The 18044-nt window shown below is 38.7% G+C and overlaps 1 protein-coding gene across 1 annotated transcript in view; it reads right to left on the minus strand.

Moving 5' to 3' along the window:
* Positions 1–330: 330 nt before the first annotated feature.
* LOC143025017 (uncharacterized) overlaps positions 331–18044 on the minus strand; it is a 31833-nt gene continuing 14119 nt past the window's right edge. The window contains exons 3-13 of the mRNA XM_076184621.1: positions 17154–17458; positions 16268–16430; positions 13992–14119; positions 12516–12645; positions 10705–10892; positions 8627–8795; positions 7627–7787; positions 5116–5289; positions 2538–2786; positions 2247–2435; positions 331–2127 (exon numbers count right to left, since the gene is read on the minus strand). Of these exons, the coding sequence (XP_076040736.1) occupies positions 1909–2127; positions 2247–2435; positions 2538–2786; positions 5116–5289; positions 7627–7787; positions 8627–8795; positions 10705–10892; positions 12516–12645; positions 13992–14119; positions 16268–16430; positions 17154–17458 (2075 nt within the window). The 3' untranslated portion in view covers positions 331–1908. The remainder of the gene's footprint in view (positions 2128–2246; positions 2436–2537; positions 2787–5115; positions 5290–7626; positions 7788–8626; positions 8796–10704; positions 10893–12515; positions 12646–13991; positions 14120–16267; positions 16431–17153; positions 17459–18044) is intronic.

An 18044-nucleotide genomic window follows, 5' to 3' on the forward strand; every position in this document is an offset into this window, starting at 1 on the left:
CCTTGCTTGACAGACATAACAAATTATTGGGAGAAATATTGATCAAAGTATTGTCTTCTGGTCACTACCCTAATGGTTAATTCTGAAAAATACTTCTCTCAATAATTTGTTATTTTCATAATTTTCCATGACTTATTATCCTTCACTTACAATGTTCTTTAGTTAACTACAATTATTCAGTACATAAGACACTAAATACAGAAATAAGTCATGTCAAGGAATTTTAAACTCTTACTAGTTTTAGACTGGTGTGATTCATACTTCTGCTACAGTGTAGTAAGTCAGTATGTTTTGTAATACTGGTGTTTACGAGGTAAAATACAAAACACATTTTCTTTAAGAGTATTTTTATGTTTTCAATAACTAACTTAATTACACTCTATTGGGAAACAATAGAGGAAGAGATCTGTCTGGGGAAAGTGGGTGAAGAAGACATGGGTCTAAGTCTGAGTTAAACTTATTTCATTCCTTTGAAGAAGCCTCACAGTACAACTATTCAGGAATATAACTTGGACCTAGACCATGTCTTCCTTACCTACTGTGCCTGACTTGTCACAATGCTTCAACATAATACAGTCTATATATGAAAATGATAAAAATTGTACTGTACAGAATTGCAATACATTATCAGAAGACTGCACTGCCATGTTATTTTCCAATTAGTTGATCAATCATTCAGTAGATGCCAAACAAGGGGGCAAAACGCAATGCACAAAGTGTTTTGTTAACTGATGCAAAGCTAGCAGGTTTTTGGGATTCCATGCAATGTCACTCACTTCCTTAGCAACACCTACCCCCTAGTTTTCATCCATGTGAAGCCACTAGTCTTGGTAATATTGCTGTTTTTTTTATTATGTAAACTATCTATACTGCTTTCTTCATCTTCTAGTACCTTCCTCTATGAAGCTTCTTTGTCCTGCCTTCCAGTAAAGTTTAAAAAAAATTCTTTCAAACTATTCTTTTCCTTCATATACTTTTCCCCAAACTATTCTTTTCTAATGTTTAGGTTTTCAACATGGCATGGTTGTTGGTTATATTGTTCAAAACCATTATGCTAACAATCTTGCTTCCTCTCATCAATACAGTGGAAATTATATTCATTCATATTTGTAGGGGCAAAGATACAAAGAATGACTACTTTTAAACTTCTTGTGTCTATTCAACTCAAGGGATCCTTTTCTTTTAAGAACCTTGATCTTCCTTTGCATACACAAGAAATCTGCTGACCTGACTACTTAACAAAGTTTGGCACTAATGAGTATTTCTAGATACAATGATTATTATATGGAGCAGCAGAGTAAGACCATCATAACCACAATGATCATGCATGATCTTAGATATAGCATAAAGAACCCTTGTGTAATGACATCTACTGCATACTAACAAACTAGAAAGGAATGGGGATAGAACAGGACGGCTTGGTAAGGAATGGGTGGTGTAAGGAAGGACAAAGATATGTGTTTCAGGTTTAATGAGGGTCAAATGCCCTACCACTGAGTAACAAATGAGATTTTAATTGATAAGAATTAATATTACTTTATATTCACAGTTGTTAATCCAATTTATAGGTACTAATTTTTTTCCAAGAAAATATGCAGAAAAATTACCTATGAATATGGAATACTAAGGATATAATCTTCCAAGACAAGGAATACTATGCTCTTTTAAAAGTCCATGAGAAGTAGTCTCCAAATAGGAAATACTAATCAAATACAGTAGAGTGGGTAGTCCTTGGAAAGCATACTCTGAAGAAAACTCCATTCACAAATTAGAAGACATGAGTTATGAGAAAATGATACATGTAGAGTAGCCTTCACAGAACAGATGCTGGAAAGTGACTCCTTCATGGCAGGATGGTGGGTGTTTTAAGACCAACATAATCATTATGATCTCAACTAGTCACCAGTATCAGTTGGTCACCTTATAAGGAATACTTGTGTTACGCTTCCAAAGAAGGAAGCCAATGAAGATACCCACACAAGTACCTAAGATGGCCATGGAGAAGCCTAAGCCAGCCATACTGCCTGCAGTGTACCCAGCCTTGAGGTAACGCATTGATTTATGCCGCATGTGTGGATGCAGTGCTTCTGTGGTTGTCTCAAGGGATCCTCGCTTGATAGTCACAAACTGCAAGTGACATAACATTTCATGAAACATAATGTCTACTACTTCATTTACCAGATTTAGATGATCAATATGTGTTACAGAAACACAACAGAAAACCACTGAGTGAATGTAAAACTCACCACTTTCTTGGTTGGAGAGACATCAAGTTTGACTGATACATTATGCTTGTGTGTAATATCATGCAACAGCTTGTATGCATCTGCCATCAGCAACTGAGGTCGAGGAGTAAGTACAACCCCAGTAATATCAGGCTTCTCCAAAAGCACAAACCACACATCCACTTCACCTGTATCTGCTCGACTGCTCAGCTGTGGGTAAAGACTCAGATGATTCTCAAGAAATGAAAATTATCAAACACTAGGCTCACAGTATTAATGAATAACTAAATAAGTTCCTAGGCATATGCTTACGAAGAGGTCCGTGATCCTAAGTGGTGACACTCCAGCAATGCCGGCTACTGCCCTTCGTATAGAATTCTTAGCAGCTTCCACATTATAGCGAACCAAGTCAGAATATGATACTTCCAGAGTAAAAATGAGGAAGAGTCGATTGATGCGGTTGAGACAGGGTGAGATGTCAAAGTGACGCCAAGAGGGATGACCATCACTATATTCATAGAAGAAAGTGTGGGCTGTTGATGTCCAATGGGTAGGATTGTCCTGGTAAAGAAATGATAAACAGATAAAAATATATGTTAACATGAGGTGACAACTAGGGAGGGTTGCCATGTAAGTGAAGCAAATGGGGCAAATCAGCCTTGGGTTTCTGGCTCTTCTGTAGAGGTGTTGTGGCTTGCTGCACTGAATCTGATCCAATCAGTGGGCAGGGGACAAGGATAGCCCTTCATCCATAAGGAACTAGGATAAAAAGAAAACAAATAGGTAATCGAGAGGTGTATTCCTTGACTGGCTACCTCTTTCATATGGGGGAAAGAAGCCTTTTGGTATGTAGATACAGACAGAATATTTTACCAACAATTGCTGACTACAACATAACTGGGGAGATCTTATTGTCAAATTGCTTGACATTTTGTGTTGTACTTCTGTGAATGGGAGTGGAGTATGTGGGGATGGAATGGGCGGGAGTGCTTTTTATGCCTTTGTTTTTTGGCTACCTCCCTTGTAAGGGGGAAAAAGCTGTTGGTATACGTATGTATTTCTATGATGAGATTAGTTGTGGGTACATACATACATATACCAAGGCTTTTTCCCCCTTACAAGGGAGGTAGCCAAAAAGGGAAAGGCATAAAATCATTTCCACCCATTCCATCCCTGAATACACTCCACACCCCTCCACCCTCCCTCTTATCTGAGCACCTCCTGGATGATGGGTCATCCCTGCACCTTGTCCACTGCCCTGGGTCAGAAGCAGTGTCGCAAGACACAACACATCCACTGCAAGGCTGCTTCATTAAATTGGCGACCCCCCCTCTCCTGAAATTAGAATAAAATTGCCAATCGCAGGTGTACTTCAAGACAAAAGATTCACAGTCCCACCATCCTAGAACACAACAAGGACGTGTTATCTCGCCAACACCAGCCCTGGTGATATATGGAGGAAAAGGGCACACAAAGTAGTGCCAACAATTTACGATGGGAGGAAACTGAAGAAATATAGGTTTTCTTTGACATTTTGTAAGCCTTGTTTGTGCATAGTGCCACACTCACCCCATGTGCTTTCCTCACCCCACAAAGATGATGTAGATATTGTAAGTGAACGTAAATAGTAAGCTGTCAAGACTTATGCCCTCGAATAGACTCTGTATCGGCCAGATAGAGATTCTTATTACAAATGCTAGACTTGCAACAACTTCTATTCTGGACAATAATGTACTATGTAGCAATAAACTTTATGAATGGCTTGACTTCAGGAGCTATATGCTTGTGGCAGTATGGAGTGTTTGTCTAAAATGACATCACAAGTTTCATGTTGATAAAGCCTCAGTGGTGCATGATCAGAATTACATTTTCAGGTCCTATACAAAACAAGGCCAAAGTCATTGCAGCATGGAAAAAGCTCTTCCATTGCACATGTTATTTTTGTCAATGATAAACATGTATGATTGAAAAGGACATTAATATGCAAAAACCCAGTCAGATATGTCATGTAAATGAATATAATGCAATAAGAGATCAAATCCTGTCAACACTCACTTTCACCAGGAGGTGCCCTAAGAGGCTGACACTCAGTCTCTGGATTGAGATTCAGTTTTCTTTCTATCAATTTCAGTTATATTTCCATCACCTTTTCACAAGGAGAGCTTGTTCCTATCCTTATTACTATAAGGTAGTGACACAGATATGTCCCCCACTAACACAATGCACACAACAGTCCAAAGTCCCTTTCCAGAGAGATAGGGAACCTGAAGACTGTTGCTTGTCTCTGTGGGGCTGTGGAATTCCAGTCAACAAAACTTAATGTACATACATACATACATACATATATCAGAACGCCCTTTCCCACTAATAAGGGGGCTGGCCAAATCAAAGCATGTATACACCCTACATCCCTCCCACACCCATCCAGAAACCCTTTCATTGTTGCTCCCATTTTAGCTCACACTGATGAAAGGGCATCCCTATCCCTTTTCACACTGCTCTGGTCAGGATCAATACAGCAAGACACAACACTTCCATGGCAGGGCTCAACAACCATAGCTGGTTTATTCCTACTGTTTTATTATATGATGACCCCCACTTCATCCATTTGAGAGAAAAAAAATTAAGCACAGGAATCATATGGATACTGTTTTTCATTACATTTCATACAACAGTAATAAAATAATACAAATGAAATATGAAGTAATATTGCCTGCATTAACAACTCATATACTGGAGCATGGAAAAACAAAAATAAAGGTGGAAATATAAACTAAGGCACAATACTGGAGTACTTTAAATCTTATAACAATCACCAAAGAAATCACAACAAATTATGTATGAAATTACATGCCAGCATTATCAGATGAAAAGAACTGTGATCACTTACTTCATCAGCTAAATAAGATGAAATGCCAATGGGCACTTGACGAACTTTGTTGAATACTTCCACTTCAACTGTCCAGTTTTCGTGGGAGAAGTAGACCTCAACAGTAGTATATTGACCTTTTCGAATACGACGTTCTGCTACCCACACATCACAAACAATTCCACGGATTACTCTCTGTTGAAGACAAGAAATGGAAATTACCCAGGTGATTAAACACAGCCTGAAGGATTTGTTATATATACTGTACTTTATGTAAATATAGGTAAGTTTCATAACAAAGAGGGGGCTTTGACTTATGGAAAAGAAAAAGAAAAGAAAAGAAAAGAAAAGAAAAAAAAAAAAATATATATATATATATACATATATACATACATACATACATACATATATATATATATATATATATATAACATATATATATACATATGGATATATATATAATATATATATATATATATATAAGAAATATATAAAAAATATATGTATATATATATATATATATATATATATATATATATATATATATATATATATATATATATATATATATATATATATATATATATATATATATATATATATACCATCAATGATACTTATAATTCTGAGATCTAAATCAAATTATTAATCAATCCACTGTCCAAGTTCTTCTTACGAGAGACCTGCAGCTCAGTACAGATTTTGTGCCGGTTTCTGGAATGAATGTAGGCCATTATAGAATGTAATGCTTTGTGTCCTATAGGTGGTGGTTGCATATGGGGTAATTTGTGCTTGTTGCCTGGCTAATTCTGTGTTGGTACTGTAATGGTGGTTAAATCATACAATAATGATCTATTTTTCTCACCTTTATATTGCATAACTTTCTGTCTTCATTCTCAGACTATTACTTGTGAATATAATCATACATACATATACCAGAGGCTTTTTTCCCCTTACAAGGGAGGTAACCAAAAGACAAAGGCATAAAAACCACTCCCACCCATTCCATTCCCACCTACTCCACTCCCATCCACCTCCCTCCCTCCCTCTTATCTTGGCTCCTCCTGGATGACAGGTCATTCCTGCATCTTGCCCACTGTCCTGGGTTAGAAGAAGAGTCACAAGACACAGTACATTCACAGCAAGGCCACTTCATCAAATCAGCAACCCCCTTTTCCATGTCCTCATACAGAAAAGTAGAAGACGGGGAGAAATCCCTTTGGGCTGTGTCAAATTATTTTTCACACATACTCCCTCACCCCCCATCTCCCATCCACTCCCCCTCATGCATCACAGCATCATCCATACACAACCATTCTCCATTCACCCTTATCTTCTGTCCTCTCCCATCCTTCCTCAACAGACATTCCCCTCTTTCCCAATGCCCCTTTTACTTCATCCATCCATCTCATCCTTGGTCACTCACTCATGTTTACTCCTTCCACCTCTGCCTTCCACACCTCTTTTATTATTATTTTTTTTCACTCATTCTTTACCTAACTGTAATATAAAGGAAATGATCAATGCTTGTGGGGGTCTTGTCTCCTACTCTCTGATACATTATACTTTGCCTCAGATTCATGTATGGTTCTAATTTAATCTATACATTTGATTTCCAATGATTATATCTAAATCTGAATTCATGTATGTTCCAGCTCAGGATATATTACCTTCTAAACTATTTCTAGAATTTATGCACCCCCAAGTGTGAGGGTTGGGCAGACTGAATGGTCCTTGCATAGAAGTGTGTACCAATAATTTTCATGAGCCACTGTATGGGGAGATTTTTGGTTTCTGAGTGTAGATGTACAATGGTGTTGTGCAGTCTGGTGTTGAGGAGCTGTGCTTTCAAGTGATGACACTGTGGTGACGGGAAGAGGATGGACCTCTAAAAGCACAGTGCCCATGGAGAAGAGTCACCCACCAGCTCACCAAGGAGCTGTTGTCTAGCCTAACTCAAACACCATTATATAAAGCATGTGTGCCAATGGTCTTAAATCAACTAGCTCCATGTGCATATCCCATTTATTACAACCACAATATTAAAAGCCCAAATTAATTTAGCTGCTGGTATGATGACATTTTCAATGGGTTAATTGAAAAAGTCATTAACCTTTTGAGGAGTGGAAAATTCTTCAGGCTGAATACCCTGTAAGGATTACTGACTGCATAAGTTTTAAGTAGTCAATACTCTAAGGACTTTAGTGACACTCAGGCAGACCAGAGTTATGCAGCATTCTTTTATGACTGGAGACTAATTTCCACTCAAAGAAAACAATTCATCATTTTTAATTTCTATACTTCTTTGTGTTGGCCTCTTTAAATCTCTCCTTTACTACATCTACGACCACCTCTTTGGCACATTATCTGGCTGAATAAGAATGTCTAACATAAACCAGAATAAATTCTCAAGTGTCACAGCTCTCCTCAATGAGTTAATATAACTGTCATTACATCATTAATCTCCATGTAAGAACAGGTAGAGAAAACAGAATAAGTGCAAAGTTAAAGACTAAAGTTCCAAAAACTCACAGTTCCCTTGTAGATGAAATGATTTGAATCAATAGAAATGAGTTCCGAAGCATGGCGGAGTCGGATGTGTTGATTATCTGAGGAAATTGCATCCAGAGCATGGAGAGGAATGCCTTGGATGCTGCAATTACTTGTCTTCTCATTTATCATGTACTGGATACCTGTAAGGAATAATGTGTAGACTTGATACATCAATTACTTGACCAGTTATACATAATAACTTATATCGCAGAGCATCAATGGACACCCGCGAGAGGTGGTTATGCAGGACATGCATAGAAGAGATCTTCTCCCTGCTGCCCATATTAAAAGATCATCAATATCCTCACCTCCACCTAAAGGTTCACCTTGTGGCACTTGGTCTCTAGACAGGACTCAAGACTTCTCCATAATCTTCCATTATTTTCCTTTTTTTTCAGATTAAGAGAGCTGACTACTGGAAACACTGAAACAGTTCTATACTGTATGAAAGTGGCAGTATGTTTTGGTTGTTACAGCTGTAGCAAGCAAAATGCTGTACTAATAAAGGCTCTGTCCTCACATAGTGTTTATTTCGATAGACAGCCCTTTACTCCCACAACAAAGTCAGCAAGCCAATATTTCTTTCTAGAGAGATCTGTGGGAAGCCCCTAAGGATCACAACTTGTAATCATGGGGTCGTGAGTTTTCATGTGGAGAAACTTGAGGTAACTATCAACTAACTAATTTTTACTTGACTTTCCCATTTCCACAAACAATGGCATTCTAATGTCATCTTCAAAAGTTATGAATAAAAGAATCTATCAATAAATCCACTGCCCTTCAGGAAATGAGGTATAACCACTGATTCAATCCATAAGTCAGTAAAGTGATTTTGTAGGGGTGGATTAGGAAGGAAGTCACAGACCTCTAGGAGACCAAATTTCCACCTTTCTTCACTCCCATAAGTGCCTAATATACACAAAAACACAATACTCAAGTAAAATTGGGGAAAATATGGCTATTTACAAATATCACTTGCCTGTCTTAAAATCATGGATGATTCGAAAGGTCTCAAGATTGTTCTTTGTGAGCCCTGGGATGCTTAAGAAAAACATTCCGTCTGCATGAAGGTGGGGGCGGTATGTGAAAGAAACCAGCTTTTCTTCAGTTTCATAATAGTGTGATTCATAGGCCACAGTATTGAGGTTCTGCAAGAAAAGTGTATGAAAGGAAAAATGAAGGTGATGGAAAGAGACACAGAATAATGTTAATCCTTTCACTGCCTATAATGATTGATACATTTGTTCTCTCTACTAGGCAAATCTATTCAGCTGACTGAAACCCACTGCACAGCATCAGGGGTAAGTCCATTTTGATTAACCATTTCACTGCTACTCATGACTTATCACATACATTAGTTAGTGGTACTGCCAGGTAACTTTCATCAGCTGAGGGAAACCCATTGCATAGTAAAAGGATTAAAAATTGGTAAGATATAATAAAGGGAAATCAGATCATCAGTAACTTTTGGAAATAGCTCAATAGCCCATGAAATATACTGTACTGTATATACACATATAATGGGGAATGAACTTAAGAAGACAGGATACTAGGACCTGAGACTGTGGAAAGTTGTGCCTAAAAGGATATAGTCCATTATATAAATTTTAATTTAAGAACTTGCATATCAGTAAAAAATGTAAAGACATTTAGTACTCTTGTAGGGGAAGAGAAGTTGGCCTATATACAGGACTATTATTACTATAACTATGATGATTTAAAACAAAATGTTGAAATAGAAACAATGCCCACTCCCTCTTTTGAAGGCTCTTGAAGACTTCTCTGCAAATGAATGGATACATAAGTAAGCATAGCATACATACATATACCAAAAATCTTTTTCCGCTTTACAAGGGGGTAGCCACTGCAAAGCATACGTACACCTTAATCTACCCCACACCCATCCAAAACACATTGATTGTCCCTTCTATCTTTGCACCTTGTGGATCAAAGGTCATACCTGTTCCCCATCACACTGCTCAGGTCAAAGGCAATGCAGCAAGACATAGTGTTTCCACAGCAGAACCTGATAGCCAGAGCTGGTTTAACTCCATGGTTTCATTTTATGGAAAATAAAAAAGAAAACACACACATACGCACACCTCACTCACTCAAGAAACTCATGGAGCAGACAAGATGAATATTCCTTTGGGTTGTGTGATTTCTTCATTCATTTACAATGACCCCATTCACTCCTATCTTTTGCACTCTCTTCTTTACTTATATCTAATGCAAGGATGATAAGGTGAAGGCAGTAGAAGAGAAGAAGTGAACATATGTGGATTGGTTGTAAGACAGAATTAGGGATGCATATGAGAGGTACAAGAAGAAGAGGGGAGAAGCAAAATGTAAGGTGAAGCTAAAAGAATGTGGAAGGCAAAGGTGGATGGAGTGAACCTGAGGGGTAGACCAAGAATGAGGTGGATGGATGGGGTAAAAGGAGCTTTGAGTAAAAGGGGAATGTCTGTTGAGCAAAGAAGGTAGATGAGGTAAGTGTGAGAGGAAAATGGATGTGAATGGAAAGTAAATTGATGCTGTCCAAAGGGATTTCTACTCATATTCTCTATTTTCACATGAGGGGATGAGGAGGGAGGGTTGCCATGTTAATAAAATACATGGCCCTGGTGTGTATGTGGTGTGTCTTGCTGCATTGTGTCTGAACTGGGCAGTGGGCTGGGGACAGGGATGACCCTTCACTCACATGGAGATAAGACAAAAAGGAAATTATTGACAGATGGGAGTGGGAAGGGTGGGGGGTAGGTGCATGCCTTGGCTGGCTACCTCCCTTGTATGGGGGAAGAAGCCTATTGGTATACAATGGAATGCAGAGGAGATGCAAACAGCAATAGACCTATTGGCCCTTTATGGGGCTCCTTGTGAAGTGAATTAGACTTTTTCCAATTTGTCTTTGCTATCAAAGTTCACTATCAAGTGACCTTGTAAAGTGTGTTTTACTCCCTCCACTTAAGTTTCCACTTGCTCGTTATAGAAGTTAAATTAGTTAATTGTCTTACAACTTATTTTTATCAGTATTCTTTATACAAACTCTTTACTAACCTCAATGACAGTTTCCATGGTGAGAGAGAACTGATTAGCAAGCTTGGGCAGAAACTTTCTCTCATATGGTGGACATAAAACTCCAGGAGGTGTAGCTATGAGGGCACTGACAGGTTTGGTGTATTTAGACCATGACCGTACCTGATACTGAAGCCACATTGCACCACCTGGGAGCAGGAACACACGACCTGCCCCACAGAAAGAGAAAGTATTGGTTTTGGATTAAAAGTGAAAAAGAGATTTCCTGTACAACTGTGCAGTAACCATGACTTAGCTTCAACCTGTCAGCTAACAGCTCATTAAAATAATAATGAAAGAGAATACAATGACTGTGATATGAAGAAAATATACTGACCATAAGTGTTAGTGCTTATTCATCATGTCTTTAAATTTCACTTGATTTTATTAAATATTTTTACATGAAAAGATGATTGTTATTTCATAATATTGAACATGATGAGTCAATAAACAAAGAAGAGGAAAAGAAGAAAATGAAGAAGAAGAAGAATAAAGAAATAATTAGCTCTTTTAACAAGAACCTCAAATAAAAGCTATATAGAGAACAAAATACCTGTACGTGAAATTTCATTTAGACAAAATTATTTCAGAAATTAAAAATAATGGTACATCAGAACTCAAATACACTAAATGTTAAGTAGCTTGGAATCCAATAATATATACATTTTTTTTTTCTATTTATTCATCTATTTTTTTTTTAGAAAATTTTGCATCAGATGTTGAACTTTTCTTGAAACTCACACTAGAACCAAAGAACCATATACAGTACTACCTCTCATTAATGGATGTTAATTAGCTGTGTTTGCAGTGTTTTCAGTGTTTTTGGTGCTGTTGTTTAGTGCTGTGCAATCACTATATATGCCACCCAAAAACCACTCCAAATCAACGGATTATTCACATCAACGGACACTGTTACCCCCCTTTTAGTCCGTTAATGAGAGGTAGTACTGTACTAAAATTAGGTAAATACCCCTCAATTACTAATCAGTACCACTGACCTGCACAAAAACTAAACTGTGTGAAACATTTATTATGAAGTGGGTCATACCTCAGAAAGAGGAAATTTTTGGTAGAAAATCAATTTGATTCCAGATTTGGAAAATCAAGATTTTACTCAAGAAAAGCTAATGTGCAAAAGAAGAAAGAAGGCTAAGTGGATTGAGAAATTATGAAATTTTGAAAGCAGTATAACCTTATGTTCACTGAAGCTGCTCTAGCAAGTTATGAATTTTTCATTTGAATTTACTAATGAAGGATAGTCCAAGTATGTCTAGGGAGTCCTCAGGAAAAAGTTATTTGCCATAAAAGAAAATAAGACTATAACAAGTGAAAAGACAGAAATTTAATCTTGGTGGTATTGAACAGTACTAATGTTTCTTTGTCTCAGTCAGATATGTCAGAAAAGTCAGAAGTTAAGGTGTTTGGCACAATTCCTTCTAAAAGAATAGAGCTCAGTTTGAAGGCATATGGAGAATGACAGAAAAGTGTAAGGTGGTATCCTAATTATAAGATGGAAGAGAAAAAGTGCAGTTAAGTAGGTCATTTATGAATACAAGGAGAAGAGTAGGAGATACAACAGAACCCTGTGGGATGGCAGAGGTTATAGATATCAGAAAAAACAGTGACCATCTACAACAGCAGCTACAGAATGGCCAGAAAGATAATCAGAATCAAGGGAGCAGAGAGAGGGATAGAAGCCATATGAGGGTAACTTAGACATAAAAAAAACTGTGCCATACTCTATCAAGTGGTAATGGATTTGACTGATGTAATAACATAGGCATACATCTAACCTGAGCCCCTGACAGAAAAGGCTAATGGAGCGAAGTCACTTGTTGCTGTTGCTCTGGTGTACACAGCTTCCACAGTCATGTCAGCACTTGTAGCTCTCCAGGCCCACACATCAACCCCACCCACAGTGGCCTACAGAATACAAAATATTGGACTGAAAAGGAACAATAATTGACACATAATTTATAGCTATGGACATTTATAATATTTACAAGTTTGATTATATGGAGTTTTTCATCCTTTACTAGGATAACTGTATTTTCAAATAGTTTACATTCACTTGGCTGTGCAGAGTTCTAGTGTGGTGTACCCTATCTGGGGTATTGGCTGCATGTAATTGTGTGGTATAACTTATCTGATACTTTAGGGGCTGTAAGGGGAGCCCCTATGGACCAGAGTCACACATTATTTTGTCTGTGCTAGAGGAGATATCTACTCATGGAGAAATGATGCTACTTTATAGTACTGTGACTATCTCTCCATTATACTGCCCCCCCCCCCCAAACCCACACACACACACACCTCTTTATACTGTCCTGTACCATTTCTTTGAGGGGAAGAAAGTAAACTGCCACTGAATTTTCCCACTTGGGTTGTAAAAGGTAGCTAAAATGAGATGTAGTGATGGGACTAGGGATTCTGCTCTCTGTAACTCTAAGGGGTACATTACTATGAGAGGTCAAGGCATAAGAGGGTCTAGAAAGATTTTTCCAAACAGAATCCTAAGGTTAGGTCTTTTAAAATGTGTGGGTGTGGTATAGGTGAGGAGAGAGTAAACGGGAAGAGATAGGCGGCAGTATGTTTATGAGAAGGAAGATGGATCTGTTGGCATGAAGTGAAACTAAGTTGAAAGGGAGATGTGGTTTTAAGTGTGGGAGTGTAGTGGGGAGGACGTCAGGAGTGAGGAGAGGACAAGGGTGGGAAGGGGTGGCTCTACTAGTAAGTGAAGAGTTAGGTAAGCATGTATACCTATCTGACACCTTTGTTTAAATTATTGAATTCCAGCTCTTGTCTGCTTGGCCTCCAATCTTAATTATAATTATCATTCCTTTCTTCAACATCCACCTTTGACTCCATTCATAAATCTTATCTAGTTCCTCCTATAGTATACTAACTTACAATCCCCTTTACATTTCACTCTTCTCATGAGCTTAGCATAACCAACAAAGACTTTTGTGTTGCTACGTATTCCATTAATCATATCAATAATATATAATAAGAACATTACTGGTGCCAGTACTGAACCCTGTGGTACCCCAAAAGGCATCTCCCTCCAACACTTCATCTTTCACTAATGTTCACATAGGTCCATCATTCAAGAAATTCTAATTGTGATACACAGCACTTGAATCTACTTGTAATCAGCCATTCATTCGCAATATTATATGTATGCCTTATCAATCTGTAAATCTTGAATAGAATTGGATAGATTTTGTGTTTTATATGTGCAGTCTATTTATTGTTAAGTAAGCTCAAACCTGGGTAAGTTTTGCTCCTTTGTTTTTCAGGTAGCGAACAATGGCACCCACAGATACATAGTGACGGCAGAAAGGTGTCACACAGAAGCATTTCTGAGACTGTCCACTGTGTTTGCTGCACTTGATACCTGTAGTAGGAGAAAGCATATTAGGATATTTATTAGATGCCTGCATTGAGAAAAACATATTAGGGTATCTAAAGATGAAAATCTGATCATATTTTGTGCATTCATTATTACTCAGAGTAAAAGAGAACAAATAATGTAGGAGTGACTTTATATTTTATAATGCGAGTAGTGTGATTCATTGTTCATATAGCAACCAATGCTACATGCGAGAATTTGACTTGTACTGAAGTGGTTAATGGTTTTGAAGCTGCCATGATGACACCTTTAAAATAAAAATCCTATAGTATTTCAATAAATCATTGGAATATTTCGAATGATCTCCCTTGAATAGCAAGTGTATGGTCCACTCACAAAGACTGGTGAGGGAACGAAACAGCAGAATGAGGCGAAAATACGCAGGGTAGAAAAAGCCGCTAAACCTTATCGCGTCTCTTTTTTTTTTCTTTTACTACTTCTGACGTCGAGTTACAACCAGAAAACGTGGTTACTGGTAAATAAGTACCGTAATAAATGCATGAAACAAATGATATTCTTTTCATATCAGCAAACATTCGGTATCGTTAAACGAAAAAAGTACACTCCATGTTCAAATGGGAAAACATACGAAATGCAAAAACCTTGTCATCAGGTTAATTCGATTCATAAATCGCATCATCGTTATACAGATCTAATATACTCTCGACCATAGAAATAGTAATCAATACTCCTGTACATAGAAAAGGAATAACTACTGCATTCCTATAAAGACAATTTTTAATGCATAAACAAATTACTACAAATTCATTTTCACAAGTGCCTTTACAGGATGACCACTGCGGGTGTAAGTCAATGTAGGTTCAAAAACAGGTTGAACAATGTCAGGTGATTCTTATAATTATTTTTTCATAAATGATAATAATAATCATTATAATTTTTAATGATCGGATGATCGGAATGAAGTGATCGGAACAGCAGTACTTAGAAATTGATCGGATAATCGGGATCGGATTAGTCGTCGATTAAGTGAAGCAGCCTCGCCGTGGATGTAGTGTCGTCTTACTGCATTGCTTCTGAGCCGGGGAGTGGGCAGGAGAAAGGTGGTGACCCGTCATCCACGAGGAGCTAAGATGAGAGGGAAACAAGGGTGGTGGATGGGAGTGGAATGGGGAAGAAGCTTTTGGTGTCTATACTCAGGAACAGGGGGACTCTATTCCCGACATTCCGAGCCGCCATTTCCTCGTCTCTCCGATTCCGGAAATCGGGGACAACAAATGTGGCGCGCTGGGAGTGGACCAAGGGAACCCTAACAAGGGCTTCCCACGTCCGTACCATCCCGTAAATCCCCGGTGACAAAGTGTCACAATCTTTTTCATGATCACACAGTCACCTAGTTTCTAACATGATGTAGATTAAAGGCCCTTGCCCTTCTGTACATTAGGTTTAGCGTGATACATCTGTTCATTCTATCCCTGTCACTAGCCCAAGCTTCCAAAAATAGCCTGCTGTCCTTCTTGCTGTCTTTGTACAAAATTTCAGTACCCTGCCCTCTGAGGAACAACAACACGAAGCACATTAGCAGGGCAATGAAGTCTTGTATAACGGTAAACAGGCAGTCAGCTGTTAATAAATGCAACATAATCTCATTCAAAGTTGAATTGACAGGACGTCTGGGTGTCCTACTGTATACATACAAGGATTAAATTTTCACTATATAATCACCACCCATACCGAAATTGTATTTTGCTGCACACGATACACTTTTCCGGCCTCTTGTATTGTACGAGTATTAATTTGTAAGTACACCTTTTGTATGCGATGTTGAGTGGGGTTGGCGCATATCCGGGAATTGCTTCTGGGTTACTTGGCTCGTACATACTTGAGGTGAGGGACCGTGAGGTTGTATGCAGTCAAGGGTTCTCTAATGAATACATTTTATCAAATCTTTGATAAGAATGTAGATATTCGAGACGCCTCTACGTGAGTGAATAGTGAAATCAAAAGAGAAAATGAAAGAGAACAGCCGAAGAGTAATGCAGGGCAATTCAAATAACGTGGTGACAACTGGCCACAAGACTTTGGCCACAGTGAAAAGGTAAAATAAAAGAAACAGGAAATCAAAACACCGGTTCAAAGCATTACAGGTATAAAGAGAATGGACAGTAGACTCACCTTCGATAATGTGGACTTCAGCATTAGAAGCACTATAAATGCAAGAGAGATTGAGGCTCGCCGATGTCAGTTCGTAAGCGGCCATAGCATCTCGCTCCCGTTCCGTCACAAAGAAGGTGCTGTTTTTGTGCACGTCCAGGACTTCGACTCTTATTTCGTAGCTCTGTAACCATATGGGATGAGGATTTATTACACAATATCTGCACATCACCACTGCCCACCTCCACCATCATGTAGGCCTGTCTATGACCTTAATTTGTGGAACGTAATTATAGGATACCTGTATACTCGTTAAAAAAAAAAAGAAAAAAAAAAGAAAAAAAAAATGCTGTGTGTGCCGTATAATCAAGTGAAAATTAAAGAGTAAATATTGTTTCATATTATGTTGATTCTAACGTAAAAATCGCCGATTACGGTAAAATATTCAGGACTTTTCTTAACCTTTTTTTTTTTTATCGTTATTTTGTCAGCCTTGTGGGTGGCAATTCCAGGCTAGAATTGCCGCCCTCGTAAAAATGCTGCCCAAGGGTATATACCCACTCACGCCCACACCCACACCCATGTGAGGGTCCTGTTAGTTACTGGGGTAAGAATCTTGGCAGTCAACACATTAATATTATTATGATTTTTTTCGCATCCGACCTAGATATGGACCAAAAGGTCTCCTGTCGGCATGCTCCGCCTTTGTAATCCTTTGTAATACGAGGAAAACACTAAAGGGAAAACAGTGATTCAGTGCAATGTGAAAAGCAAAAATAAAATATATTACAATATCGGCGAAGAAAGTTTCAATCAGTTATGAAAGAAGTAGGCTGAATAGGTATTGTGCAATGAGAAAATATTTCTATTGTCAGTGAAATATATCACCTTAGTTTGCGGACCTTACCGATGGAAGCTGTGGGATATAGCTGCTGGGGGAGCTGGGCAGCTTGTAAGCTGTTGGTGGGTACGAAGACTGCAGTGATGGCGACGGTGGTGGAGAGGATATGGTCGAGGTCGAGGTGGATAGGGGCAAGGGAAACGCAGGTGGAGACGCTGACTCGACCAGCGTCCTCGCGGGGGCCGCGGCAGACGGGGGCACCGAAGGTACCGCAGGGGAAAAGGACAGATCCACCGGGGGTGAAGCAGATGAAGTTGAATCTTCGCCATGATGGAAGCGTATGGATCCGACATCAGCTTTGGCCTCTTGTTCTGCCGGGGTGAAGACTGATGTGTCAACAACGGGACAAAACAAAGCGAGTTGTGTTATAAGCTTACAAACATGCTGGGGGCCTACCTACTTCAATCCTCGCACCAACCTTGGACTTGAAGATCCCTGTCCAACTGTTCTACTCTTACAAACTTTAGTCCTTTGTATGATTTGTCTTAATAACAATCCGAATGCCCTTCCGCCATGGCCTCAGTTGGTATATCACTTGTCAGGTTTGGATTTAACCACGCACTTCGAAACTCATCCCCAGGTCTTTACTTCAACCCATGCCTAGTCTTGGTTTCAACTCGCCTAAACCCAACCAGCCTATCTTTTTTTTCATAGTTCTTATTTAACCACTCGATAATCCAAAATTTAGCCAGACCCAGGCCACATTCATCTAGTGTAACGTCCATTCCTGGCAACAGGTCGTCACTGTCACATTCGTAACCTGTCTGAAAAGTATAACTAGCAGGGGCCTTAAATTATGAGGCAGTGGCGTACCAGGAGAGATGGGCACGGAATACTGAGGTCGACACCCGCATTTGTGGTAGTACTATATGGACATCTCTCTACAAAATATGAAAA

This window comes from Oratosquilla oratoria, chromosome 4 (assembly GCF_046742065.1).
Source record: "Oratosquilla oratoria isolate Oo_2021 chromosome 4, ASM4674206v1, whole genome shotgun sequence".
Taxonomy (NCBI): domain Eukaryota; kingdom Metazoa; phylum Arthropoda; class Malacostraca; order Stomatopoda; family Squillidae; genus Oratosquilla; species Oratosquilla oratoria.